The following is a 27,224-nucleotide window of genomic DNA, read 5'->3' on the forward strand; positions in this document are numbered from 1 at the left end:
AAGCAATTGTTTCTTTCTTGATTTTACCATGAAATATGTCACACACTGTATACCATTATCAACATTACATTTTAAAATATTATAAAAGAGAAACGATTCAATGATCAACCCCTAGTTATTTATCGATCTTCGATAAATCGATTGACTTTTCGGAGATCATTAATGAACAGGTTGTGATCTCTGTTTCGAGTTATTAAACTACCCGTTAAATAAAACACCATTAAAATAGAAACACATTTTGGTATATTACATTTATCGAAATATCGTATAATGCAGCACCAGTGAACGATATTTGATTCTCTTTAATCATAGCAATTTACATTTTATAGTTGCCATTAGTGTTTACGTTCTGTATCCTATATGCGCGCCACCTATAATATCGAAATATATTTCGAATACGCAGCGTGAAATTTTTACAAAACTCAATCGTTTTTAAGAAATCTATATACGTAGCATAGAAATAAAATACTTTGGTTAAATGAGAAATTAAAATGCAGCGGTCTATTATTTATACGAGCAATAAACGATAATGGAAAAGATCTACCACGATTAAAAATAATACCGTATTCCCTCCACTATAGTGGCTCCACCTTCAACATCAAGAATTTGAATACGAAGAAACTGTCAACGACTAACTTACGGGGTATGTTGAATCACGTTACGGTTTGAAAGCCGTCTGTCGATTTTGACATTATCGAGTGTAAAATGTCTCACTCTACAAAGACTAAAAGGTATGTGATTCACCAACTTTTATAGTTTTTTCCATAAATCGTTGAAATATCATATTTGTTGAAATATTATGCTCGCGTATCCGCGGTTCTTGCCAGTTTTCAACAAAGCCCAAAAATAACATGCTCCTTTATGGACATTTAAGGCGCGTAAAAGTAAATAATACATTTCTCTTAATAAGTAATCAAATATATAATTTCCTTTTCCCTTATCGAAAGGTTCAGTTGAAAGATAAATAACTTCTATATTCTAGCATTTATTACACGATTATTTCGTTCTTTCAGTTTAAACAAAAATGCATGGACCCAAACAAGCGACACAGATTTTGTATTAGAAATAGCACGCTTGCAAAAACAAATTAAACTTCTTACAATCAAAAATAGACATTGGGAAAAGCATGCTACTGAAATTTCACCAAGTACTTCGAACTATATATCGCTTAACACGAGCCAAAATAATATACATGAAACTTTAAAAGTTAACGAATCAAAGTCGGAACATGTACAATCTCAAAGTGCACAGAAGAAATATAATAAATTGGTAAACCGTGGTTGTAGCTGTAAGGGGAACTGTTCCTCTAAACTTTGCGGATGCACAAAAAAAGGTGTTCTATGTGGAGAATCGTGTAAATGCAATAGCGTTTCTTGTAAAAATCAGGTAAATAGCATTTCCTTACATTTATAAGTGAATACAAAATTCATATTATATCGTATATTAAATTATAAACATAATCTTCTAGCAACAAAAAGATATAGAACAAAATAAAGAAAATTTGGAAAACGCTGAATTGGCACGAAAACATGAAACTGAATCATTACCTAATGATCACTTAACTACTGACGATTGTTACAAAAGTATTTTTGATCCAAATATTACTATGCAAGATACATCTTCTGTTATAAGCAGCTGTGAACCTAAGCAGTTATTGTTTGCATCGGACGAAGAAGAAGATAAAGATGAAAAAGCTAAAAAGAAATCTATGAAAAATAATAAAAATATGCAAAATGGTGTAACGCAAAGAAAGAGTAGACCTAAAAAAAACAATCTCAAAGTAAGTAGCAAATACATAAAGGAACTCAGGTGCCAGTCGACCGAAGAAACGCACAGACGGAGTGATATTGAAATAGAAGAGAAAATATTGAGAAGTTGCAGCTCTAACGAAATACTTGTTGAGACAGATGAGCATTTTAAACAAAGACAGAAACAAACACGTCAGTACGTTAAAAACGTAACACAGGGTATGAAGTCTCTAAGACGCCATCGAAAAGATGCAAAAGGTATGAGAAAAAATAATATAGATTTTAATTTAAAAAGCGAGCAATTCAATTATAATTATCAAATAGTAAACAATTATTTATTTATGAAATTTATTGTTATAGAAAACACTACGGTTATCTCTGTGAAATGTGATTCGAAAAAAATGTTATTGGATGTGACAAATGAAATTCCAAATTCCAATCAAGAGCAAATAGATTCTGATAATATGGAAGATCATGATGTAAGCGAATTGTACAATAAATATAAAGTACTGTATAAGATTCATTTAGTAACAATAATATTGGAATTGAAAATATACTTTGAATATGTATTTACATGTTTGTTATTACTTTAGGAAGAATTTGATCCTATGAAACCCAAACACGAATTACCAAGAACACCAACTAGTGGTAATAGTAGTACAAATTCACATTCTACATCTAAAGCATCTGTATCCCCACCTATTTTTATAACAAATGAAGAAGAAGAGGAGGAAAAGGAACTGCCACCTCCTGCAGGTAAACTATAAACTACATAAAATTTTTACTTTGACTTTGGTCTATCGATCGAATAATTGCTATGATATTGTTCTATTAGAGCTCAGCCAACCAATAGTAAATTGGGAAGAATACCAGTCTCAACTTGTACCATGCCATAAATGTAAGAGAAAATTTCACCCATTTAGAATTGGAAAGCATCAGTCTTGCTGTAAAAAGATGTAAGCTGTAATTTTAGAATAAATGCCTTCAATTCTTATATTATCTTTATACATGGGTATATAACAAGTATTATATTTAGATCTTTCAATTGCCAAGTAAATTATGAAAGAGCTATTTCGAAAGCTTATGGCATTATATAGAGAAAAAATATTTTTTATTTTTTTTTTATTATTTTTCAATACAATTTTTCTTAAGATAATTAAATTTGGTCCAACAAGACTGCAGTACCATTGTGCACTTTCTATAATCTGTTTCAAGATTTGCAAAAGAGCTTTTTCTACTGCATCTATCACTTCTTTGTTTTATGAAAATTTATATCCAACCAAAAATGTTCGTTTAAAGAATACTATCATAGTGAATGCTATCATATCAGGTAAATATGGGATGCATGGTATTAATTGGAAACTAATTTCATGAACTTCGGCTGTCGCAATTGCCAATATGTGCATTGTAACTATAAAATAATATTTTTGACCGTTTGTTAAGCAAAAATCACCTGGCTGTTCATTTTAGAAATTAACTCATTTTTATAAAACAATTAAATATTTACAATGGCGTCCCATTTGCAACTGTTTAAATGCTATTTTTATGAAAGACAGCTAAACATGCTAAAGTAAGGACGCTTCGTATTTATACATAATTGGACAGGTTCAATAATAAAATAAATTTGTTACAACTTTGGCCCATTCAATGTAATTATACCGATCAGAATCTACTATACAATATATTTAAATATTATCTAACAGTTTATTAGAACTACCTACATACAGAAAGTATATGTGTGTATGTGTGTGTGTTTTGAGTAAGTGAGTGAGTGAGAATGAAAGTGATGGTTGGTATATTTACTTGTATGTAATTTCTATACATGGTTGGGAAATGTATACTCTGCACAGAATTATACATGTGCAAACCAATACATATCATCCGTACTTAACATTGGTTATTAGAATATTCCATATATGGTTTTCTAAATTCTACTTATCATACATCTTTACGCGACTAATACATTGAATGTTTTTGTACACTTTTATGTATGTACAATTTCAAGTCAAATTATGTAATGCACACATACCTCGTTAATTTGTCGAAGCTACACAAACACTAATACACGACATCATAACACTAATAGCGACCCATTTTTTCCTAAATGCTTGAGAAAATACAATTTTATGCATTCTGACAAAATGATTTTTTCTGACAGTCTCTTAAGAAGTTATATGATCGTTACAGCTGTATACATCTTAGACAATGCATTTATAATTGAAATTAGTATGATAGCAGAATTAAAAGAATCAAAACATGTTTTGTAAAATGAAACTAATGTATACATATAAGCAATATACTGAAAGCAATATTATCAAGGGCATGAAATTAATTTTATTTTTATATCATATAATGTAGATCGGATCAAACTGATAATATGTACGAGCGGTACACATATGAATACTTATTATGTAAGTTTAGCTTTTAATCCTTCCTTTTTAGATATGATGCAGCACAATAATTACACAATTTTTAAATAAAACATTAGTGTCTTTGATTATAATAAAATGTAATAAAATACACAATAAATGGTGTATAAAGATCTATTTTATAATACATGTGGTATACAAACACCAACGCATTGCAATATGAATACAAATAATACTGTTCAAAATCATAAAATAAAATTTTGCTGAATCGAAGTTAAAGTAATTAATATCCAATGCATTTGACTAGAAACTATACTTCTTTTTGTATATGATAAAATGATTACTTTGTTTCATTTTAATAATTCTTAATTAAATAATACATCTCTGCGTAATTAGATTCATCCTGCTCCTAGATGATTTTACTTTGTTCAAGTAGTCTTTATAAATTACTTTGGCTTGATTTGTAGAAAAGTAATGTGAAACCCTTCATGAAATTAATATCAACATACTATTGATTATTGTTAAATACAAGCCTTCCAATTCCATTGCAGAACTAAGTATAAGCTGTGTTTTGTTTGTGTATATGTAGGAGTACAAAAGTAAGGATAATTGGCAATGTTTTATTAGAACTGGCATGTAATAATGACACATATTATTAGCATAAGATACGTGGTAACTCTTTTTATGCATCTGCATAATTAAGAGATTTTTAATTGTTTTTTGAAATTCACTCATAACATTTCCAGCATAATCTACGTTTTGACCTTCGTATCAAATGCATCCTCCCTGAAAGAATGCTCGTTAAACATTGTGCTCGTAATGTACTTGACTAGCAGCAATTGCACTAGTAACATTGAAGTACCACGTTGAAATAACATTTTGCAGCGTATTTTTAACGTTCGCCCCGTTCTCAATTTGTTAGTCATCACACTATCCCTCGTTCTTTATAAAATTTGTGCCTTTAGAAAAATGGAAGTGTATCGATAGAATACAAATGGTAGAATTTGTTGTTCATACAGGGAGACAATTCTTCTTTTTTTTTTACCTTTTAATACCGCGATCTTCGCATTTATACAAATTCCGTTGCATATTCAGTCGGTGTTTAGTATTTTCTTCCTAGCCGTTAGATAAACTCAATCTCGAACGGATGTACATACGCCACGTTCGTGATTCTTCGCCCTTTCAAAACTATAAAATGCTTATACAAGAACACGGTTTTTTTTTGTGTAATTTATCTCTGTTTCCACGATTAGTTTTACAGATACGGTCACGATATATATTAACTTTGTGAACAAACGAGCTTATTTCACATTTACCACATTGTTTAGAATATATTACTGCTGGTTTTAGAGTCTATGGTTTCATTTAACCGACTTACAGTTAATAACACTTTTACGTAATTAAAGGTATTGTCTATTATAAAGTTACGAGTTTTACACCTGTAGAGGCAGCGGTCACAAGTGGTGCACTGCAACTGTGTATCTTGTTTTTTCTCAAATGGTAATACATATATTCTTGACTTTTCAGGCTGTTAAACAGTTTTTAATTCTATGAAATGGAAAAATAAAAGACCTGCCTTTTCATGACGCAATAATAAATTATACACCATCGACAATCTCTAGAATCAATTACACCGCGTATTATCACTGCATTATGTACACGACGTTATCGTAAAAAGGAACAAATAACATTTTTTGAAATAGCAATTATAGATAAAACGTAATACAAAAACATAGCAGCACGAATAATACACGGTATAGATATATAATTTTTTGGTAAATCTGATAAATATTAAATCTTATATTTTTCCATTAACAATATTGACATCTTGTATACTATTCTACTATAATTTAAAATAAATATTAACAATAATTACCTAATATAGTCAGACACGAGAAACGATGTAAGCGTTCTGACAGGGAAATTAATCGCCTAAATAGTATAACATTCTACACATATTTATGGAATGTTATACTATTATATATATTCATTATATATAATCATCAATGATCACTTTTCAAATTTATTGATCGTATATTTGTTAAATTAAAATAGGAAAAAATATAATCACAGATAAAGTGTGTTAAACAAGTTTCGCTATACATGATCGTGTTTATAAAAGTTCCGGCGATCAGCTTCTTCATGTAAAAAAAAAAGAAAAAAAAAATATATATATATATACGCAGCGTTTATCAAATGTACAACAGAAGGTAGCTGCACATGTTGTTCTCCGCTTGAAGTACAAACACACGACGTAAAAAAGTATTAGAAAATGATCGAGATTCAGAGACATTAAAAACGAAGAGCATGTTTGCATTTCATAAATATATGCATTCCAGAGTCACGTAAGTTTTTAAAATATCGACTTTCAAAATTCATCGATTACAAACCTGTCGATGAAGCAAAGCAGGCCGATCATTTCTAGGAAATATCCTAGTTGATTGAGATAGTTCGATCGTAAGTGAAAAGTATATTACATCTTGTTCTGTAGGATCAACAGGATTACAATATAATTTTATTGGAAGAAAATAGAAAGAAACAAGAAACAAGTGAAACAATAGCTTCAGTTGGCGTAATTAAAAGTCATTATCGAAGAAACTGAAGATCACAATTTCACGAAAAATTGAAATGCAGCGATCAGTTTTCCTGCCTCTCTCGTAGAAATGCAAGTTTTACGAGTCCAACATATCGCACAAGATATGAAAATGACGGGTAAAGGCGCACTTCGTTTTTTCTTTTTTTGCACGAGACTTCGGGTAAAGACATAAATGGGGCACCCGTGATTATGTTATGTACATACGAGCTATATCCACCCTCGAACCGGTTACTTACACGAAACTGTACTATATACTGTTATATTAAGCGCTGCTCTCAGCGGAATGTTGAGAGCGTAATGAAGAATAACAACCTTGACAAACTCTAACAGGTTTTAAAATTCCAAGTCTCGATATTTTCGATTCGAATCGACTGCATCTGTATATAAAAGTTTGATACGTGTTAGCAACACATAATTTATATCAGCAAAAATGGTAAAGTGAATCGTAATGAAAACTTTGAATAATTTGTATAGCATCGTGTAACTTACTTTGAACAGAATACTTGTCCACAGTTGCGACAGTGGTGCCTTCTTTCGTAAAGATTAAATCTAACACCGCAACCAACGCAACAATCTGCTCCTTCATCTTTGAGCCAGTGATCGGCAACCGTGCGCCCGGGTTGCTCGCATACGCTCCATGAAAAGACCCTCCCTCTTGTATCCCCTACGTACACGGTTCTATGATCCCTGCAAATTAATCAATAATTAACTATTTTATATTTAAATGCTCGTTGCATTGTATCTAATAAATCTTTTTACCTTGACACCGCGAGAGCTGTTATAGACGCTGGTTCTGTGTTATCCTTACGGTCGTATGCAGTATGCATCGTTAATTTGCTTCTAAACACTAATTGCCGTTGCCACTTGAAACCGTCTCTTAAGATATTTTGTGGATTAATCCTTTTAGGTTTCGGCTCAGCTTCAGTAACCATAACGAAGCTATCCGTTAAGCTTGTATCGCTTTTACTAGCCCGTAATGCTCCTTCAGTATCTCCAATATTATTGGACGACTCACTGCAAAAATAATTGAATTATTGTTTTAGTGATTGCAAATGTTTTAAGAAAAGGGTATTGCACTCAATGCTACCTTGTTTGAGTACCCTCGCTATCCGCGCGTCCTCCACCCTCACTTTTTCGAAACATTGGATTTCCACGACTTTTTCTTCGAAGCACAACAGTAGATGTATTATTATTTTGTGGTGATGGTTTGCTACTAGAACCGTTGCTCGACTCATTATCCGAGCATTCTTCTTTTTCTTCGTGTAGTCTTGATGCTTCTTTAGAATTTTCGGGTTCAGATAGACTACTCTCTGAACCACTTTTTGCAAGCATAGCTACGAATGTAAACAATTAATAAATGCTACGATCATACTAATATCATTTTCATGGTTATTTACCTGATCCTTCAGCAGAAATGCTCATCTGTTTAACCAGTTCGTGTACCCGCTTCTTTGTAGTTTCATTCTGATTCTCATTTTTGTTCGACTTCGTGTTTTTCTCTTTTGTCGTTGCAATTTCCTCTGGTTTCTCTTCTTCTACAGGCACTTGGACATAATCCATCGACCACATCTGTAAACCATTCACTCCTCTCTATTACTTATTCACAATAATTTCTCTTAACTATAATATAACAATAAATAATGTTATTTTTACACGAGCTACACCATCGGTCGATCCTGTCATAATAACATTTTGCGAGTCCCATTCGTGAGTTTGACTGAAAGCGACGCATAAAATTTGCTGCATCCTATCCGCTCGGCCTACACATGTGTTAACACTTGCCAGTTCTTCGCCATTAATGCTCCACACGTGCAGCCACGTGGCTGCGCAAGTAGCTATGTCTCCCTAAAAAAAAAATAACATTACTTTTAAATATTACCAAAGAAAAGATGAAAGTAAATTATAGTTTAATAATTAAAAATAACGAAACTAAATAAGATTTGGAAGACAAGAAACAATTATTAAATTGAAAATCAGGATTTAAAATTCTATGAATATCCAATAAGAGTAATTGAAGAAAGACGATTAAGTGTTCTGATGAATTCAGCAGTCTAAAATTATTGCAGGATGACAGAATAAGAGGGGGGATGACTATCTCAAGGATTAGAGGAAGAAGAAGCGTTAAACAGAGCTAAGTGATGATAAGAAACAAAGATGTGGAATTTAGCTGTGTAAATGCACCGTTAATTCATTTATAGCTACAGCGGCTACCGGTCCCGCATGTCCTCTAAGTTGACGAACAAACAGACATCGAGATAAATCCCATATAATTGCTGTGCCGTCTCGAGACCCGGATACTATCACGTTGTACGCTGGACTTGATGACAAACACGTAACGGCATCAATGTGGCCGTACAGACATTGTTTGATGGAAAGTTGCCTCTTGGTATATTCCCAAACTGTCACAACCTATTGAAAAGGTTTTGCCTTAAAAACCTCTTCTATAAACGTAAAACTAAAGTGACAACTTACGGAGCTTGTGCCAGCAGTTACTATCAATTTGGAAGACGGACAAACACAAGCAACTATTTCTCCACTACTTTGCATCATGGCTTCGCAGACAAATATCGCTTTGTCGCTATCATAGTTTCCTATTCTAAGAGAGTGATCCGCGAACCCCCATGCAACATACTTGTTATACGTTGGGGGAATCAACGTTTTATTTTGTTCTACGGCCAATACTGCTTTATCGATGTGAAGTATTTGTCCGACAGGGCCCTTTAATTCTGAAAAATATATTACCAACGTCGCTGAAAGATTAGCTGAAGTGTAAAATATGTGATACAGAAATAGAAGTTACGAACCTTTGATAGGCTGAAGCGATGGCTTCAAATTGTCAAGATTATGGAAGAACAATTTATCGGACGTGGTTATGCTTAAACCGGGAGTAATCGGCCCAGGATCAATAACGCTAGTCCTTTGTGTCATCTTTTTAGCTGGATGCGGTTTTTTAAACAATTGCTTCGGTATTTGACCAAAATTATTGATAAACCCTATAGTAGCATTTTTTTTCAAGGGATCATCAATACTAAAAGATGCATACCACAATTAAAAAAGTGAAAAATAAATACTAAAGTAGTGCTATAGAATAAAGATATATGCAGGTCATACTTGTAAATGTCTACATTGCCTTCGTAAAACAAGTGGTGAAACACGTTAACAGCTTCAACTGCAGCAGGACCATTCTGTTTGCAACCGAATATCAAATCGATCCATTGATGAAGGTGTTGCGACACATAATCGCACTCTAAAGCGAGTCGATGCACTCGTATGAATTCTCGTGGGTCCTGCCTTGCCCAAGGTGGAAGTACAATGTCTCCCAATTGTACACCACTCTGTTTAGAACCTAAAAAGAAAGTAGTTTGTAGCGTTAATTATAATTGTCCTTCTAATGATACCGTAAAACATGACAACATTTACCTAAGTCAAAGTGATTTGAGTTAACGAGAAATTCTGGAAGATAAAAGAATTCCGGTATAAGCTCTTTCACATCTGCCATATTATGTTTAGAAGCAGAAAGCCAAGCTTCCTTTATGCTATTAAACATTCTGTCTGCTAAATCAAAATGTCCACCCTAAACGATAATTCCAGAGATCGTCAATCAAGTTATTAACTAGCAATACAATTTAAGTTGTTAAGTGATTTACTTTTACGAACCTGTAACCTAAGAAAATGTTGCGTGAACGGTTCCATCCTTACCAAATAAGAACACACTATCATCGCCGAAGAGTAATGTGTCCCATAATGGTAAGGAGGTGTTTCCCCATGTGGATCGTCCCATTCTTTGTATCTAAATTGAATGTAAATTAAAACTTAGATCATTTGTTTAGTAACCTGTACAAAATTGAACAACTTCGCGTACCTTTTTTTGAACTGCAATAATCGTTCTGGACTTTGTGCACCCATAGGTTTACCAAAGTCTCTGAACGTTGCTGGATCAGTAAGATCCAATTCTTCACTGTCATAATCAGCCAAAATCCATGGAAATATCGGATATTGCATCAAATCATTGTAACTACGACCAGCTAAAGTATTGAGATGCATCAAGTATTGGAAGTTAGATATCTCGCCTCTCTGAAAAATGATCGCTTTCGTAAATCCTAAATAAAAATATGGATAGAAAAATTCAATTTTGTTTAAAAAACCAACCACCCATCGTTGGGTAACTGAAGTTTCGCCTATCAGATTTGAAAGTAGGCCTGTAGCCTGCTCCACATTTGCTGTTCTCTTTTGACCAGCCACGGACTGTTGTGCACTATCAGCAATTGCTGTTGCGAATGTCATAAATCTTTGATAAACTTTGTTCCTCACTTTGCGCGGAAATGCTAACAAATAATTTCTACCATCTCCACTGAACACTTCTAATGCCATCGGTTGTAACAGATATCTTCTTTTATGTACTTCCCTGTAGAAAATGCAAAGCAAAACTTATTAATTCCACTTCCATCGAAATTAATCATAGAGCAGTTTAGTTATATGCTAAATGAAGACTTATTACCTGATATCTTCGTAATTAAATTTCGAGCATTGCCTCATCGCTCTAGATCTTCTAGGAGACCCCGGTGATGGCAAAATCGGTTCGTAAGCTTCGGGTAAACTCTCAATGTCCCTTATTTCTCTAGACTTTAACAGTGTGAACCCGTCGATCACATAAAAGTGTTCTTTTCCAAATAACAGCAGACCTTCAGTCGTATCCAGACCTTGAATTCTAGCACATCTGAACATGTGACTTATCTGAAAACAAAAACATTAAAATAGTACAATGTGCAATATTTATAATGAAATGAGAAAATAAACAAACCTTCTCGTGTTCCTCTAACAGTCGTATCAAAGTTTGATTATCTGGAACAGTTTGATTATTTTCTTCTTCTTGTTCGTTATCCTCTGTTGCTTCATCTGGTTCACTAGCGTGACGTTCTAATGTACATGGTACCATGGGGGGTTCACTTTCCATAGAAGTTTCATTGACGTTTAACGGGGTATCGTCAATAACAGGATCACGTTCTCGTTCGAACATGCCGGAAGAATTACCAAGTTGTTTCAGATAATACTCTTTACTGTCGGTGCTTGTTGCAACTTTGTACTTCAGTTGTTTCTGTATTTGATAGGAACGTGTAAATTTAAATTCGTTAGTTTTGATTGTTTTATAGCAAAGTTAACTTACATTATCAGGATGTTCTAATTCAGGGCGGTAAGGATAATGTATATAGAAGAGTTCGTTTTTCATCATCTTTTTTCTCATTCTACATGGACCCTCAGTCATATCTAGCATCCATTTGTCAAGCCTGGTGGGTGTTGGCGGTCCCCACAAACCGCGTTCTCTGGTCAATTCTGTTTCAGTTTGTAACCATTCCTACGCAATGTTTTATTGGTTATACATTCATCATTATGTGCCCTTTCTGCTTTTTTCTTTCATATTTAATTATATTCTTACTTGATACACATATCGCTGAGTATGCTGATTAGTCTGTATAAATTGCAACCGTTTTGCTGCAGCAAGCTCGCGGACCAATGCGATGTGTTGTTCTGTCCATTGTGCTACAGTGTTCTGATGTAATCTCAGCCTGACACGTACAGATTCCTCTTTACGAACTTTCGTTCGACTTGCCAATCTCGTTAAACCTCCTGTTACCTTCTGAATTTTCTAAAACGTCATACAGTCGTTCATATATTCTGTTTTTTTTTTCAATTACTTAAAGACTATGATCATGCATTAAATTTTTACCGATTGTATTTGATTGTGAAGTTCCCAGGGAGCTCTGTACGAAGCTTTTCTTTCCATAAGAATATAATTCAACCAAAGTCTAGTTGCAGCTTCTTGCAATTGTTCCCTTATTTGCGATAATTCGGGAGCACGTTCATGGCCTAAAGGTGCTGGAAGTGTAATTTTAAAAACCTCCTCTATGGCAGGTTTCTTGCACACATATAACTCTTCCCAAACTCTTGTGGCAGCAACAGCCATCAAGTAATGACCTTGATGAGACGTTAACCTATCATCGCTGGCTTCGACTGGCAAATTAATGTGCCACGACGATTTCATAGTAGTGTCAAGAATTATTTTTACATCGGCTGTCAGTTGCTGCAAGCAGTAAGTTAAACAACCAATGAATTCTAACTCGTGATTACCAGCACCAAAAACCAGCAATCTGCAAAGAAATATCTTACTTGTAATCAGAATCAATAATTAAATTGCCTAAGATTATCATCAATAACTTCATAACTAATCATCACTAAAACATGAATTTTACCTGTGAGTTGTAAGCTTATGCAGTGCTTCTAATACAGCCATTTGATCGGCTATTGAATCTGTTGCTCGTGATAGTAAAAATAGTATTGTTCTGTTCAAACAGTGATGAAGACCTTCCATACTAACGACGCCAGGTCGCCTTTTTGCTTGCCCAATTAACTTTACGATGAAATCAAATACTTCGTGTGGATCTTTTGCCAAAGCGCCTATTTATTACATTAAATATAAAAATAAGAAACGTTTATTATCTTACTATGATTTAGTAAGATCTCTGGAACTCACCTTGCCATAATTTATCTACTATTCTGGCAGCGACGTAACATACATTGTTAGTTATATTGTTAACTGATCCTCCGGGGACTACTGGTAACGCTGCCTGCTCTCCAATTAGAACATCTGCAGCTAGTAGATGCTCCATTAGAATAGATAGAATTTCTGTTTGATAGCGCGTTTGTTGTCCTGTAGATGCATGTTCTGGCCATGCTTCCAAAACTAAGTCAATAGCTGGTGGAGATTTTGCAGTAACTGGCAATGAAAGCGAGTCTACTACAATAACTCGTAAAAAGTCCATAACAAACTTTTTCGCCGGATGATTTGTTAAGCCAACATCTTTTGATGGAGACCTCACTAATACTGGTTCTTGCTAAAATAATACAAACATATTATAAGAACTAATATTGGCTTCGCACTTAAAGAAAGATATATTTGTGACTGATCAGCAAACTTTACCTCATCTGCTGGAGTACTAGCTCCACTGCTATCTTGACTAGAACTTGTAGGTTTTGGAAACAAAGTACCAGCCAATGCACCCAATACTTCCGCAGACATAAACATTTGCATGAAGTCCGTAAAATTGTGATAAAGGAAAAAGAGGAACTGTATTATTGTCACTGGATAGTCGCTTAACCAGTCTGGCAGGGATTCAGGACTGTTAACCAAAAATTGTATAAGTTAAGTGGATTCTTTGAAGAATACAAAAGTTTAATTTTGTTTCGATTATGCAGATCAAATATACAAGAAGCGTTAAATTACTTAAATATAAAACTTACTTGACTGAGTAATTATTCAGCATTGTTCGCACCATAGCTAATAGAGTAACCACAGCTTCGGGGCAAAGATTAATTTTACTTGCAAACGATGATAGCGTGTGGTTTGCCGGGACACCGAACAGGAAATTCCACACATTATCCAAATCAAGCTATTATTACAAAACACACAAACTTGTTACATTTATGTTTAATTCGATTATTATTAGAATAACATAGAAATAGTAAAAATGGAATACTGAACTTTTAAAATGACCTTAGAATCTGTAGGCAATAATTTTACAGGTTGTCCCATCATAAGAGCAATAAAAAGGAAGTACAGCTCTGGAACAAGGTCTACATGCTGCGGTAATAACCATCCCAAATGTTGAAACCCTGGTACATGAAGACCAGATGGTTTACTCTCCCCAGCTGTCATTTGCTGATGACAACCTAAAGAGAATTCAACAATATAAAAAATGACTAGTTTGCTACTTATCGTACTTGAGTTTGACATTTTTCACGCACATACCAAGTGCTAGTGCCATTTTATTGTGGTCTGTGTGACGCAACCAGCTACCATTACTGGTTCCTTCTTTAAATTTTTGTAATATTGGTTGTACAGAACAAACAGCTACTAAAATTCGTAATCCCCATATCACTGTCGTACTATGAAGACCAGATTGAAGAAACAATAATATCCAATCTAAACCTAATACTTTAGATAATTCTTCGCACATACTGAAAAGTATTATTAAATTTTAATAAGCGATCATGCATATACCTTTTACTTTATTCTATAATAATATTACTTTGGATGACTACTTACTTTCCATTCGGTTTGGTACCATTAAACAACAAAGAATGTAAAAGTTGTAAACAACGGTTTCGCAAAAGTATGTGCTCCCCTTCACCTTCTTTATTTCCTTCGCTTTCTCGGAGAATTAAATGCTTCTCCGAACTTTGGGGTAATGTAGCTACAATAAACTGACCAAACCTACAAGAAAGGATATTATTATCATTAATATTAATTGTTATATTATATATATATATATATATATATATATATATATATATATATATATATATATATATATAATAATACAACAAATTACCAAAGTAAATCAGCTTGTCTTGGTTGACTTAATAAAATACTGAGTAAGGCGAGTAAAATTTGCCGCGTAGTACTTTGTTTTACATCACATAGGATGTGTAGTAGTTTATGCACTAATTGCAAATCTCTCATTAAACGTAAATTTGTTCTTTTCTCGCTTGATTCTGCTATTAACTCATACAAATGTTCTAAAAGCGACCTTAACAGTTCTCCTGGTGCTTCGTGCCAAACCTAGAAATAATTTGATACCGCTCTTCTTATAATGTTTATTTTTAAGATAAAGTACTTGTTAACAATGCAAAGCAGTCGTACTTGCAAATCACACAAAAGATCTTGAAATGCTGTAACATTAGGAATTGCACTAGTTTCTCTGCCACTGTCAACTGTTCCAACAAGGCTAAACGTGAGATGCAAAATGTGACTATTTAAAAGAGGACATTTCCTTCGTAATAACATTGCCAATGTTTGGTATCCTCTTCGACGATCCATTTCCTGCTGGGCTGCTTGATTAGATCTCACAACGCAAACTAATGCTTTAACAGCGGCATATAGAGATTCTACATCTTGAGCCATGGCTATCAGACCTATTGATACACATATAGATTAGGAATTACAATTATTCTTGAACAAATTTATTAATATATTTAAGAAAACATTATGTTTATAGCATTACCTAATAACACTGAACATCCACCCACATTATCGATCATTGTTGCTACTGGTCGAGGACTGAAAACTCGAACACCAAGATAGCCAACAACTACACCTCCTAGTGCCCTTGCTGGTCCACTAAGGTGACCTGCTGAATTGTGAAGAACTCTAATAGGCGTGGCATTTTCGTGTGATGACATACCAAGCTGTTCAAGAACAACACAATTCAATTAATAATATACAAGAATTAATTTGCATAAAATACATTAATTGATCAAACAATTCTACATACTTGTTTGGCAATCGACTTATTATCAGCCCTGCTGTAAACTTTCCTAATTTTAGCTAATGTTAATTGAGACATTGCCTTAGCATTTAATCCAAACACAACTTTCTCTTCCGCGACGAGGGGCATTAAAGGTTCTTGAACTGTGATAAAAAAAAGGACTGTATTTATAACTGAATACCAATTATGATAGTGATGATATGTATTTGTAAAAAATTTACATAAATACCTGATAACTGTGGAGCTTGTAGGCTACCCATATAATGTGGACCTAATTTAAACAGTGTCGCTATACTTTGTGAATTAAACACTTCTTCTATTAAGTGACATGGGCCTTGCTTCCATGCCAACTTAGAATAGCGTCGCCAACAGGGAGGTGTACCTATGTATCCGTACACGGGCGATGCCACAGTCAAATTTGCTACTCCTCCTCCAGGAACTTGTGTAATATAATGAAGCTTCTGACTATGAATATGTTGACCATCCAGATATAATGAGAAACTTGAATTTTTTAATACAGCACGATTTAATACTATAGCTATGTGATGCCACTGTCCTTCATGGAGTAAGTCAGGACACCAGACCCTTGCACCACATTCACCAGTTCCTTCTGGTTCCCATTCACCTATGTCTAAGTAAGCAATCATTCATTTCAATTATTTTATCGCATATTTTATATATATTATACAAACTTTAATTTATGGATACATTGTATATGTTAACAAACTTACTTTGCGGCATCGCTGTTTCTTGCGTAGATACGATAATAGCTCTATCTCTAGCACTAAGAACTGCAGTCAGACAGATTAAATCTCTTGCTGATTGCGGAGTACGCACCAAAGTTAGTAATCTTACACAGTGAGGGTCAGTTTTAGAATCACTAAATTTATCAACACATATCCATGTACTATAAGTTAATCCAGTTTGTGGAGGAAACAATCTATCACCTAGAAACCATTCGTATAATGACTAAATTTGTGACATACGTATACATTATAATATACCTACTTTATTGGACAGTTAAGACTTACCTGAACCAATCCCACCAAGTACACTACTGTCAGCAGCTACTACTGTAGGTGGAGTTGTACTTTGTGGTGCAACACTAGGTAAATATAAACATGCAAATCCTTCTGCAGTCATATCAAGTTCTACAAACGGTGGCAAAGTACAAGAACCATGTGCACGAAAATCCTTTGGCGTCGTCATTGACACTAAAGTTTTAATACGAGTTAGTGGCACAGGTCCACCTCTGGGTTTATTTGGTTCAATGTCATCAAGAGATATACAACATAATGGATCACCCAAGCGTAAAAATTCTCTGAAATTAAGAAACACATATTATACATAATAGTTATGTCTTTAATAAAATTATTTTACATCTTACCTCAAGTCACGTGGTTCTAAAGATTGTGCTGCAAGTCTTTCTATAATATATTGTAATGGTTGATGCAGAGGATGTGTTTCGTCTTGCAATGCAATTCTACTCACAGATAGCAATTCACCTGCCATCCCAGCCTCACACATTATTTGTTGATTTCTTTCTGAACGTACCAAACTTTTAATGATTTCTGCCACATATAATTGCAAAGCTAGAGCTATTTGTGGATTAGATGGTTCTGAGACTGATGGAAGCAAGTGTAGCATCCCAACAACTATACCAGGATGAACTACTATTGGCTCAGGAGTAGGAAGACTTAAATTTAAAAAGTTTACAACATTTCTCTTTCCACTACCCGGAGAATCGAAAGATTTTTGTTGCTAAAAATATATATAGTATATTATGTTTAATTTGATAAATTGAAGAATTGTATATTGTAAAATATAAATTGTAAATTACCTCAACGCTATTTTGTTTATGATTTGGGGACCTCATTCCTAAACCTGCCAAATTTGGTTTATCAAAAGAATCAAGTGCTACATCATATAGAAGACGTAGTAATAAACATGCATATGCGAGTGTCTTTGGCATAACGTCAGGAAACACAGGTTCTAATACACTTCCAGTAAATAACAGTAACAACATGTTATGGTAATTCATGGTTGGAATTAGATCTATTTCCGTAAGCTTCGTTTGTGTTGAGAAACATCCGAGAAGTCGTAAAGTGTCACACAAACTCGATTGGCATATCTATATAACAATCATTATATTAACAAACGCCTAAAAGTCTACAAGCATTTATAATAATGCTTAAAAATTTACCTCGTGATGGAAAAATTTCGCATTTGCTGGTTCAAATCTCATAGCTGTACTTATTGTGTGAAATACGACATGTAAGAGTGTCAATAATTGTGCTTCTTCCTGTGATGTTCTTTTTATTACGTCGTTGCAAGGTTCAATACCCTCTGACCTTTGCATACCCAATTGACTTTCCAAAGATACTAAAACGGACATCACGTAGACGAAACCTCCCACTTTCCGGAAAACAGTTCTAGTTCGGTGAGATTCCCGTAAGCAAGCCAGTAAAGACTAAAAAATTACAAGGTTTCGTAATATTGTGTAAAATTTGAACGATTGATATCAGTATTCAGAAACGAACTTTTAATATATGCGTCTTTAAGACTAAGGCATTCGAAGGTGCTGAATGCATGACACCTAGTAATGTAGCCATGTCATCATCTCCTCCTGCACTAAGTATTAATTCTCTAACAATGCCAAGTGCTTGATATCGACAGTCCGTGTAGGGTACAAGATTGTGAGCACAACGTGCTCCACTGCATTCTCTGAAAACATTAGCATTTTGTACATTGCCTGCTAACAATGTCGTCAGAGCTTCCATTACTAAGGCACCCAATCGTTCATCATCTGGGCATATCTTGTATTCTGAAAAAATTATTTACTCATTTTGAAATATAAGACAAACACTTGTAACGAAAAGTATGAAAATATGAATTCTACCTAATGCTTGATCATGCGCAGCTTGTTTATCCTTCAGTAAAGTTGCGTAACGGTGAAGACACGTAACAAAGACTTCTAACATACCTACTTCTCTGTACACATCTTTAAATATATTATTATGTCTGAAAGGAGACGTTTATTGAAGTCAATAAGAAATCAGTATAACAATTTAACTGTAAAGTACTAAATATATTACCTGAGTATATTAAGAAGTGTTTCCATGCACAAGATACTGCAGCTAGTTGAATTATTTATTTTAAGTAGTAGAGATAAAGATATAAGTTCCTTACAAGGCACAAAATTAAGTTGAAACACTATAAATTCCAGTAACTGAAAGAATTTTTCTTGTATTTCTCGATTTTTTAAGTGAATCTTTTCTGCAAACTGAGACAATGTATTTTGTCCTTCGAGTATAAAATAATTGGCATTGTCACTGTGATATACACTGGATATTGCATCAAGAATTGTACAACATAAAAGTGGTGAATTAGACTTTACAAAAACAGACTGTAATACTTGGAATGCTTGGATATTTCGAACACTTCCTCCTGTAACAACAGTAATATTTTAAAGTAAAATTTACTTAATAGAATATATATATACGCAGATAAATTAGGAATATAAAACGATTCTTGTGCATTTAAATTGTTGTACCTCTATTACTTGGTTGAGGTAAAGTGAAGCCAAGCATCTGAAATAAAGATCCCATGCTAGCTTGACTTGGCTTTAATTCTGTGTGACCGCACATCGTTAAAGATGCCAACATAAGAACTAAATTCCGAATGGCATCTTGGGCTTCTGCTCTACTATCTTGTTCTAGTCTTGATGGAGCATGTCTAAAAAATATAAACATTTATTAAGTTTAGAATAAACGACAGTATTTAAATTAACAAATCGTTTCGAATTCTTACTTTAATAAAAATTCTGATAGAAAGATATATCCTTGACAAGCACGAAAATCATCCAGGAGTGTTTGAGATACTTCACTGGAATCTTTTAAAAAACAAAATACTGTGACGAACATTTCTACTACTTCCAATGGTGCCAACTGAGGTACACGTTGCATATTATCAACACAAAGCGCTATACACCCTTTATCTATAATTAAAATGAATTATTAAAAAAAATTATTTAAAAAATGCTAAATATGTTAAAATTCATAATGATAATATAACAAATACTGAATGATGCTTACTGTGGATGTAGCTTACTACATTCTGAGTAAGTCCATGTCGAGATAAAGTCATTAATACTTCTGCAGCACTTTTACGCCACATCACATTGTAGTGGGGACACCAACTAGTTATTGCTGAGAATAGTAAAGTAAGGTCATCTTTACGGGCAAGTTCTTCTGCTGGATAAGGATGACTACATAATCTCACCAATAACTATAAATTAAAATAGATTAATTTTGCAATTAAAAAGTTTAGTGAAATATGATATATTTAAGACAAGTGAGAAATTTATTCCAAATATTTACTTGAACAAATATTTTCTGTAACAGTATTCTACGTTGCTTTGGAGTAAATTCACTATTCGTATCTGTAATATCGGCTTCATCCTCAACCATTACAGGCAAATCAAAAAATAAATATAAACATTTTACTAATGTTGATGGAACAGAAGCAGTAGTCATTGCCTAATAAAATATACCAATCATATTAGTACAAGGTATATTAGCTACAAGAATGAAATGTATTTGTAATCTCTGTACCTGTATCAGAGAAGTATCACCAGCTGCAAGCAAATTCAATGCAGACAATAACATCCAACCATTGCTTGATTCTTCGCTATTTTCAATTTCTAAAAATTTTACAATGGCACAACTTGCTGTTTCTGTACTCTGATTACTTGCCCTTCTCCTAATTTCAGATACCATTAATCTGGACACTTGTTGCGTAAATGCCAAAATGTCCCAAAACTTTTCACTCATATCACCTGCTGGACTAGATCCAAATACCTAAAAATTAAATATTATAAATCAGTAAATATTTATAAAAAAGACTTTTCATTTATTTAACATGTGCTTAACAAACATGTACTCATTTCTGTCATTAAAATACATTATATATAAAGATATAAGGTTTATGCATATGTATAAACAAGACTCCAATACATTTGATATATATAAAATACATATATAACTTTGCACACATTTACAAATTCGAAAAACTTACTTTGCAAAATAATGGCAACATATTATATAATTTATCATCACGTTCAGCATCTGAGAGGGGATGTAGAGGATGGGTATATTCAGAAAACAGTTTTTTAAGATGCATAAGTCCTAAAGCAGTATGTTGAGGATTTGTAGTTCCTACACAATCATCTAAACCACCTGCACTGCTAGAACCCATTCCTCCGACACTGGTACCCCCTCGTAATTTACGCATTATGTTCATACTTAGAATTTGCTGGAAAGATATGAATATCCATTATATATAATACTACTATATAAGATTAAGATTTTATTAAATAAAACATATAGCTCTAATATATTTGGAACTTACATTATCCATGTCAGGAAGGATATTACATAGATTGTATATGTTACATTTTATGTTTTACAGAATAAAACCTAACTTTTCAATACATCGATTGTATTTATAAAATATAGTTCAATAACGTAAAGTCCAATATTCTTATAAGAATATAAATCTCTATAACTATTACATTCAAAAAATTAATGAAATGACAAAAATACAATGTAAAATGTCGAATTTATAATAAAAGAAACTTTTAACTTCAAGCAGTTTAGAGTAACTTGAAATCATTTGTGATATTATAAATTTGATACATATACAAACAATATACGAAATACAAATCCATAACATGTTTAGATCCATATTTAATCATACTGTATAAATTTTATATAAAAGAAATTAATTGTAATTTTTGTTTAATTGTCAAGCAATACATAAAACCAATATTCTTAAAAGAATAGATCGAAACGATATACAACTATAAAGTAACGTAAATGTTTGTTACGATAGCAGTAATAATAAAAATTATCAAATATTCAGTCTCGTATACGGTTGTACGGTGAGAATCGTTCAAAAACGATAAATTGAAACTATAAAAGAAAAATCATACAAAATGGTAAACGTTAACGAACAATCGTCCAATTCGTTTCAACTTATCGTGCTGTCATTCGAAATGTTAACATATCGGAGAACATATACATGTGAAAATGGCACATCGTGGCGTGAGATGAATCGAGAACATTGTTTCTCGATTCATTGAACGCGATGAATCAATTTTTCGTACACGTGTCACAATAATTTTTGCACTCTCAATCGGTGACACCACCGTTCATCGAACGCTCAGCTCAATATTTACGTCCGTCGTCTGTCAAAATGTCAAGTTAGAGTGGTCGAAGTTAAAATGACTCCCCGTAACCGCCCACGATTTTTGCAAACACAATCCAGACATTGTCGTGCAAACATACGTTAAACTCACTGAATACAAATCAATTATTACCTGAAACGCGTCGCAAGCCAAGAAATTCTACATTTTCTTTCGGAAAATTACTGTTTCTGTGAGAGTATTTAATATTTCAGTGGCAGCAGCCATCTTCGTATTCGACCAATATCTTCGTCCACGGCCAACGCGATACGTCGATAAGATCACGTGACCGCTAATAATCGCGGGTCTATTCACCTTTTGAATCTGTTGATACTAAAGCTGGGTAAAATTTGAAATAATACTTTGAATAATGAATGAACAGTATTTCAAGGATTTCTGTTTTAATTATTACCAAACAAATTATTTCAAATAAAATGTAATTTCACTTTCACAGTAATAAAAATAAAATAGTATTTTGTTTCAATTATAATAAATCAAACTTGGTAATAGTAAATTAACTTATTTAGTGCTTGCAACTTGAAAAATTACAATAGGTAAATATGTTATCATCACAATCTAATCTATTGATAAAATACAGAAATATTTAAATTAATATTAAATATTAATTTAATTATTTTAATATACAAAGTTAAATAATAAAAAACATTAAGATGTAAGTCAACAGAAAAAAGTTTGTACTTTATTGTACTTTATTATCTTATAACACTCGTATTTGTAATTACATTAATCACTGATGTAGTTCCAATGGAAAAAATTATATTTGCAAAATTATTTACAATTACTTTTTCATTTACTAGTATTATACTATATACAAAGTACGTGCGATAAGAAAATCTTTTGTTAAATCATATTTCATTAAAAAAACGTTTAGCTATAAATATTTCAAAATCTTCAAGATGTTGGTTGGAACCAATTTGTAATTTTTCTTTGTTCGGTTTTTTTAGTCGGTGAATCACGTTGACAGGGTACTTTAGATTTTTCACTTGAAATTTGAATAGATCCACATGTTCGAGGCAAATCAGTAGATATTACCATTAACTGACCATCTTTTGGTAATATATTACAATCACTACTTGCCTGATGAGAAAGAAGTTCTTGCTTTGTTTCTAACATTTCCAGGCCAGATAGTCGCTGCTCGTGAATTGTTTTAGTTTGTACTGTGTCTTCTAAAATTTTCCACAAAGATTGTTTCCTCTTTTTCTCTGCACTAGCTTTATCTTGAACTTGTTCTGTTTTGTTCTCTCTACTATCTCTGTTCTGATTTTGTTCTTTTTCCGCGATATTTATAACTTCTGTATATTTTTCTTTCATGATTCCTGGTTTTTCTTTACGTACAATATCTTCATTGTAACTAGCTAACCATCCTTGTATTCTTTCTTCTTCTGTTTGCTGTCGTTTAACATCCGAATGGAAAGATTCTTTGTCATCAATATTAACGCTTTTACTTTTTCTAAAACTAGCTTCTTTTACTGCAGAAATTTTCGTTTGAATATTCTTATTTAAATATTGCGATAGAGGTTTCATTTTACTTCGATTATGCAAGAAACGATAAAAATCCAAATCCCCAGATAGAGCAAAGTCTTGATATTGTATCAGTAAAGAAAAAATGTGGGCTAAAAAAAAATAGTACGATGAATTTTCGCATGTCTCAAATATTTTAATAAAATTTCTGTTTTTGTCTATACCTATATTTGTCTCATTTTCTACAAAATGCGAATACATTTCGTCTATATCATCTCGTAAGATAGTATCTCCGAAAGTGAAATAAACCATAGCTCGACCTGTTACGGCTGCAGCCATTAGTTGCAATAATACTTTTAATTTTGGATTTCCACGAAAAGCTCCACATCCCCAATTTCCGGTCGCTATAGCAGGGAGATTGTTTCTACTACTTTCGCACCCAACAAATCCGACGTATGCCTGTGTAAAATAAGATTATCAAGTATTGCATAATTAACCAACCAATTTGTGTTTACATATGGCAACTAATGTTTAACCTTATTAAGTTCTCTCGTTATGTTACTTATACTGAATTGCGATTGTGGTTGCTTAAAATAAAGAGCATCAATCGCAACAATAGATGTCAGTCGCCTCCCACTACTATCCCGAGGTGTTTCATCAATATAGTCACCTAACCATTTGAAACTGTTACTGTAACCATTATATTCACTATATCTTTCAATACCACTAATAATTAGTGCTTCTGTATCATCTAATTCTTCCGTAACAAGCATTGTTACCATTAATTCGGGACAAATTACAAATCTAATTTCCTCTTGAACACATCCTAAACCAAGAACACCACCTCCTACATATCTAAAATATTTTAAATTTTTAGATTAACAAAACAGATCAATTTGATTTAATATCGATTTCATAAATACAAATTACTTATTGGCAAAGTCCACTTGTAAGAGTCCAGCTCCTTCTGTTTCTATTGTTCCTTTGCTTGTAATGTGTAATGGTGGGAGTTTCTGTAATTGTTCTCCCCATTTTGGACAATCTGACTTTGGAATATAACGTCGTTGAATTGTTACAACACCCTCTGGAGCTACTCTATGGAAATATTATAGTATAGTTCAAATTCTAATTTTCCTCACTAGAACTGAACTGAATAAGCTTAATATATTCATTCCACACTTATGTTTCTAAGAAAAATCATAACGTACCCACCTTTAGATGTTACCCTTTTAAAGTAATGAAATATACATTTCATTTTTTCCATTACAGATTCACATCTGTTCCATTTTTCCTCTTTATATGCTGAAAACAACCTATATAAATGTATACATTAAAGTATTAAATACATACTCATATCATTATTTATTAAACATAAGATACAGAATGAGTGACTATACATTTGTCTCTTTATCAATATGTCATTAACGATTACTTTAAAGTTTATTTTAATCAACTTGAAAGCTTTAAATATTGTGTAATGAAATACCTGTTAAAATTGATATGTGGATATGTTCCATATTCAGACTGGGGATTAGTTGAATTCCGTCTTGGAAATGTACAGAAAAATGCATTAGCCAGTAAAGAGGCTATTTGTAATTGACTAAGACTAATTGTTCCATTACTGTGGCGTTTCAAAAGAGGCACTGGACCAGTTACCAAAACAGGAAGTTGTAAAGCAAGTTGAACCATTTTTGGCATCAGTACAGCAAAAAAAATATTTGTTTCTTCCTCATCTGTTACCTTTAATTTGAAATTATTTTATAGTCAGGGTATTCATCAAATATGTTTTAAACAAGATATACAAAATTTGAAATGTTACCTCAGAAAAGAAATGATGCATAGCAGGAAAATTCCAACTATGTGTATATACGTGATTATAAGAAAGTATTGCACTTTCTAGTTGTTGAGTTGAAACAAAATTTTGAAGTAATGATTCCTGTATTATTTCCCATCTATTTCGACAACGACGAGTTCTATTCTGTAATGAAACATGAGTTAAACACTTATATTACTTAAAACATATATAAATATAAATAATTAAATTCTAAGCATCACTCATACTTGCCTGATCTATTGGATATACATTATGCTTTGAATGTGGCATTCGTACATAACCCTGGCACCATTTGTCTACTTGATGTGTAGGATAAGGTTTTGGTGTTCCACGAGCAGGTAATGGTAACTATTGTAGAAAATCCTCAAATTAAAATTACAACATTTTAGCTAAAAGTTTTAGTTTAAGTCAATTCTCACCGATATTAGTACTGTATGAGACGAAGAAGGAGATATGGAAGGAAGTTCTCGACAATCAAATATACCTAAGCCTTTACGAATTTCATCCATACTCTTGCCTTTCCATTCAGATATACTATCTGAAGGTTCTAATTCGTTAACATCAATAGACATTGAGTTTGCTTCATAAAACCAAACACAATTAAACAGTAAATTTAAAGAGATAAGTAAGAAATGTTATATATACAATATATAGGCAGTTTTAACTTTCATAAATTTCATATTGTCAAGATTAAATGTTACTTACATATCTTACAATCATCAGAATTTTCAGGGTTATTTGTCATATCTACATCCTCAAAGATGTCTGGTGAGAGTGCTTCTTCATCAAAAGATAATCCAGATTCCATCATGATTTTTCAACTACAAAAAATTATAAATAAAATGTAATAGTTATGGGAAGTAACAATAATTTTCATAAGGAAATGAAATAAAATCTTTACCTACAAAATTGAAATGATGATACGAAGAAAAGGCATAATGTGATTTAGAAATAAAAAGATTGTTAATGTAATAAAAAATTACAATGACACTATTGATGTTGTTTGCTTATCTTTCACAATTTGACTGTAAACATTTACAAACGTTGAAAAAATTACGTACATACTCGTTTGGCGCCACAACTGTCGTGACAATATTGCGGGAAAATTAGAGTTGACGTTATATGAAAACAAAATTGTGTTTAGTAAGCCAGGGTAATATTTGTAGAAGCTGTACTAAAAATTACATTTATGTTCCATATTTTGATTTTCTTTGCGTTCTCGCAGAACCAAACGACACATTGAGTGTTACAATGGTTGAAATTATATGAAAGTCATAAAACATATTATAAAGTAGTTCAATACGAAAGGAATATAGGCTACATGATGTTTTAAACTTTTTTTTTCGCGTCACACTGATTGAGGGTTCGGGAGCACCCTTACCACTTCTGTGTCACTTCCAGCGTTATCGATTGGGATTGGAATAAAATTTCAGCGCCATTAAGTGTAGAATTAAAATTAAACATAACGAAAATTAATTACTGTGGTAGCAATCAGAATCACGAATGGCATGTATAATAGATTTGAGAAATAGAAACACCAACTCGTAAAATATTAGAGAATTTGGGGTGACCTCTACGTTTGAGAATGATAATTTTAGGAACTATATTTAATTAAACTACCGAAGTCG

At 32.9% G+C, this 27,224-nt stretch overlaps 3 protein-coding genes across 10 annotated transcripts; 1 reads left to right on the forward strand and 2 right to left on the reverse strand.

The window, feature by feature from the left end:
- The first annotated feature begins 590 nt into the window (after positions 1–590).
- Positions 591–6,311, forward strand: LOC143144255 (uncharacterized). The gene is made up of 7 exons (XM_076306503.1): positions 591–731; positions 1,014–1,386; positions 1,469–2,006; positions 2,109–2,227; positions 2,342–2,504; positions 2,584–2,704; positions 6,173–6,311. Exons 1-7 carry the CDS (start codon positions 706–708, stop codon positions 6,192–6,194), a joined length of 1,362 nt encoding a protein of 453 aa, XP_076162618.1. The 5' UTR covers positions 591–705; the 3' UTR covers positions 6,195–6,311.
- Bchs (WD repeat and FYVE domain containing 3 bchs) lies at positions 4,718–21,499 on the reverse strand. The gene is made up of 46 exons (XM_076306502.1): positions 21,446–21,499; positions 21,113–21,349; positions 20,650–20,895; positions 20,416–20,574; positions 20,131–20,323; positions 19,847–20,033; positions 19,590–19,771; positions 19,132–19,483; positions 18,936–19,057; positions 18,577–18,860; positions 18,240–18,506; positions 17,877–18,167; positions 17,424–17,797; positions 17,068–17,357; positions 16,768–16,983; positions 16,266–16,667; positions 16,043–16,179; positions 15,773–15,956; positions 15,412–15,683; positions 15,101–15,330; positions 14,815–14,982; positions 14,518–14,726; positions 14,251–14,438; positions 14,010–14,158; positions 13,690–13,888; positions 13,243–13,603; positions 12,962–13,166; positions 12,439–12,859; positions 12,148–12,357; positions 11,878–12,066; positions 11,515–11,808; positions 11,212–11,447; positions 10,863–11,118; positions 10,576–10,787; positions 10,371–10,503; positions 10,134–10,287; positions 9,825–10,059; positions 9,518–9,741; positions 9,186–9,439; positions 8,895–9,122; positions 8,367–8,558; positions 8,111–8,282; positions 7,801–8,047; positions 7,473–7,727; positions 7,203–7,400; positions 4,718–7,090 (listed from the first exon to the last, which is right to left on the reverse strand). The coding sequence occupies exons 1-46, from the start codon at positions 21,452–21,454 to the stop codon at positions 6,976–6,978; spliced, it is 10,338 nt and encodes a 3,445-aa protein (XP_076162617.1). The 5' UTR covers positions 21,455–21,499; the 3' UTR covers positions 4,718–6,975.
- A 1,461-nt stretch (positions 21,500–22,960) lies between these two features.
- LOC143144187 (poly(ADP-ribose) glycohydrolase) lies at positions 22,961–27,129 on the reverse strand. Of its 8 annotated transcripts, none has more exons than XM_076306326.1 (12): positions 26,978–27,119; positions 26,502–26,621; positions 26,302–26,417; positions 26,016–26,176; positions 25,828–25,944; positions 25,582–25,740; positions 25,249–25,502; positions 24,975–25,075; positions 24,693–24,852; positions 24,299–24,617; positions 23,987–24,221; positions 22,961–23,914 (listed from the first exon to the last, which is right to left on the reverse strand). In XM_076306326.1, the coding sequence occupies exons 3-12, from the start codon at positions 26,405–26,407 to the stop codon at positions 23,193–23,195; spliced, it is 2,334 nt and encodes a 777-aa protein (XP_076162441.1). In that variant the 5' UTR covers positions 26,408–26,417; positions 26,502–26,621; positions 26,978–27,119; the 3' UTR covers positions 22,961–23,192. The 8 variants fall into 8 exon arrangements, with proteins under 8 accessions (XP_076162441.1, XP_076162436.1, XP_076162439.1 ...); XM_076306321.1 differs by having other exon boundaries at positions 26,498–26,621; XM_076306324.1 differs by lacking the exon at positions 26,502–26,621 and adding an exon at positions 26,658–26,677 and having other exon boundaries at positions 26,978–27,112.
- Between the last annotated feature and the right edge of the window lie 95 nt (positions 27,130–27,224).

Source organism: Ptiloglossa arizonensis, chromosome 3, assembly GCF_051014685.1.
Source record: "Ptiloglossa arizonensis isolate GNS036 chromosome 3, iyPtiAriz1_principal, whole genome shotgun sequence".
NCBI lineage: Eukaryota > Metazoa > Arthropoda > Insecta > Hymenoptera > Colletidae > Ptiloglossa > Ptiloglossa arizonensis.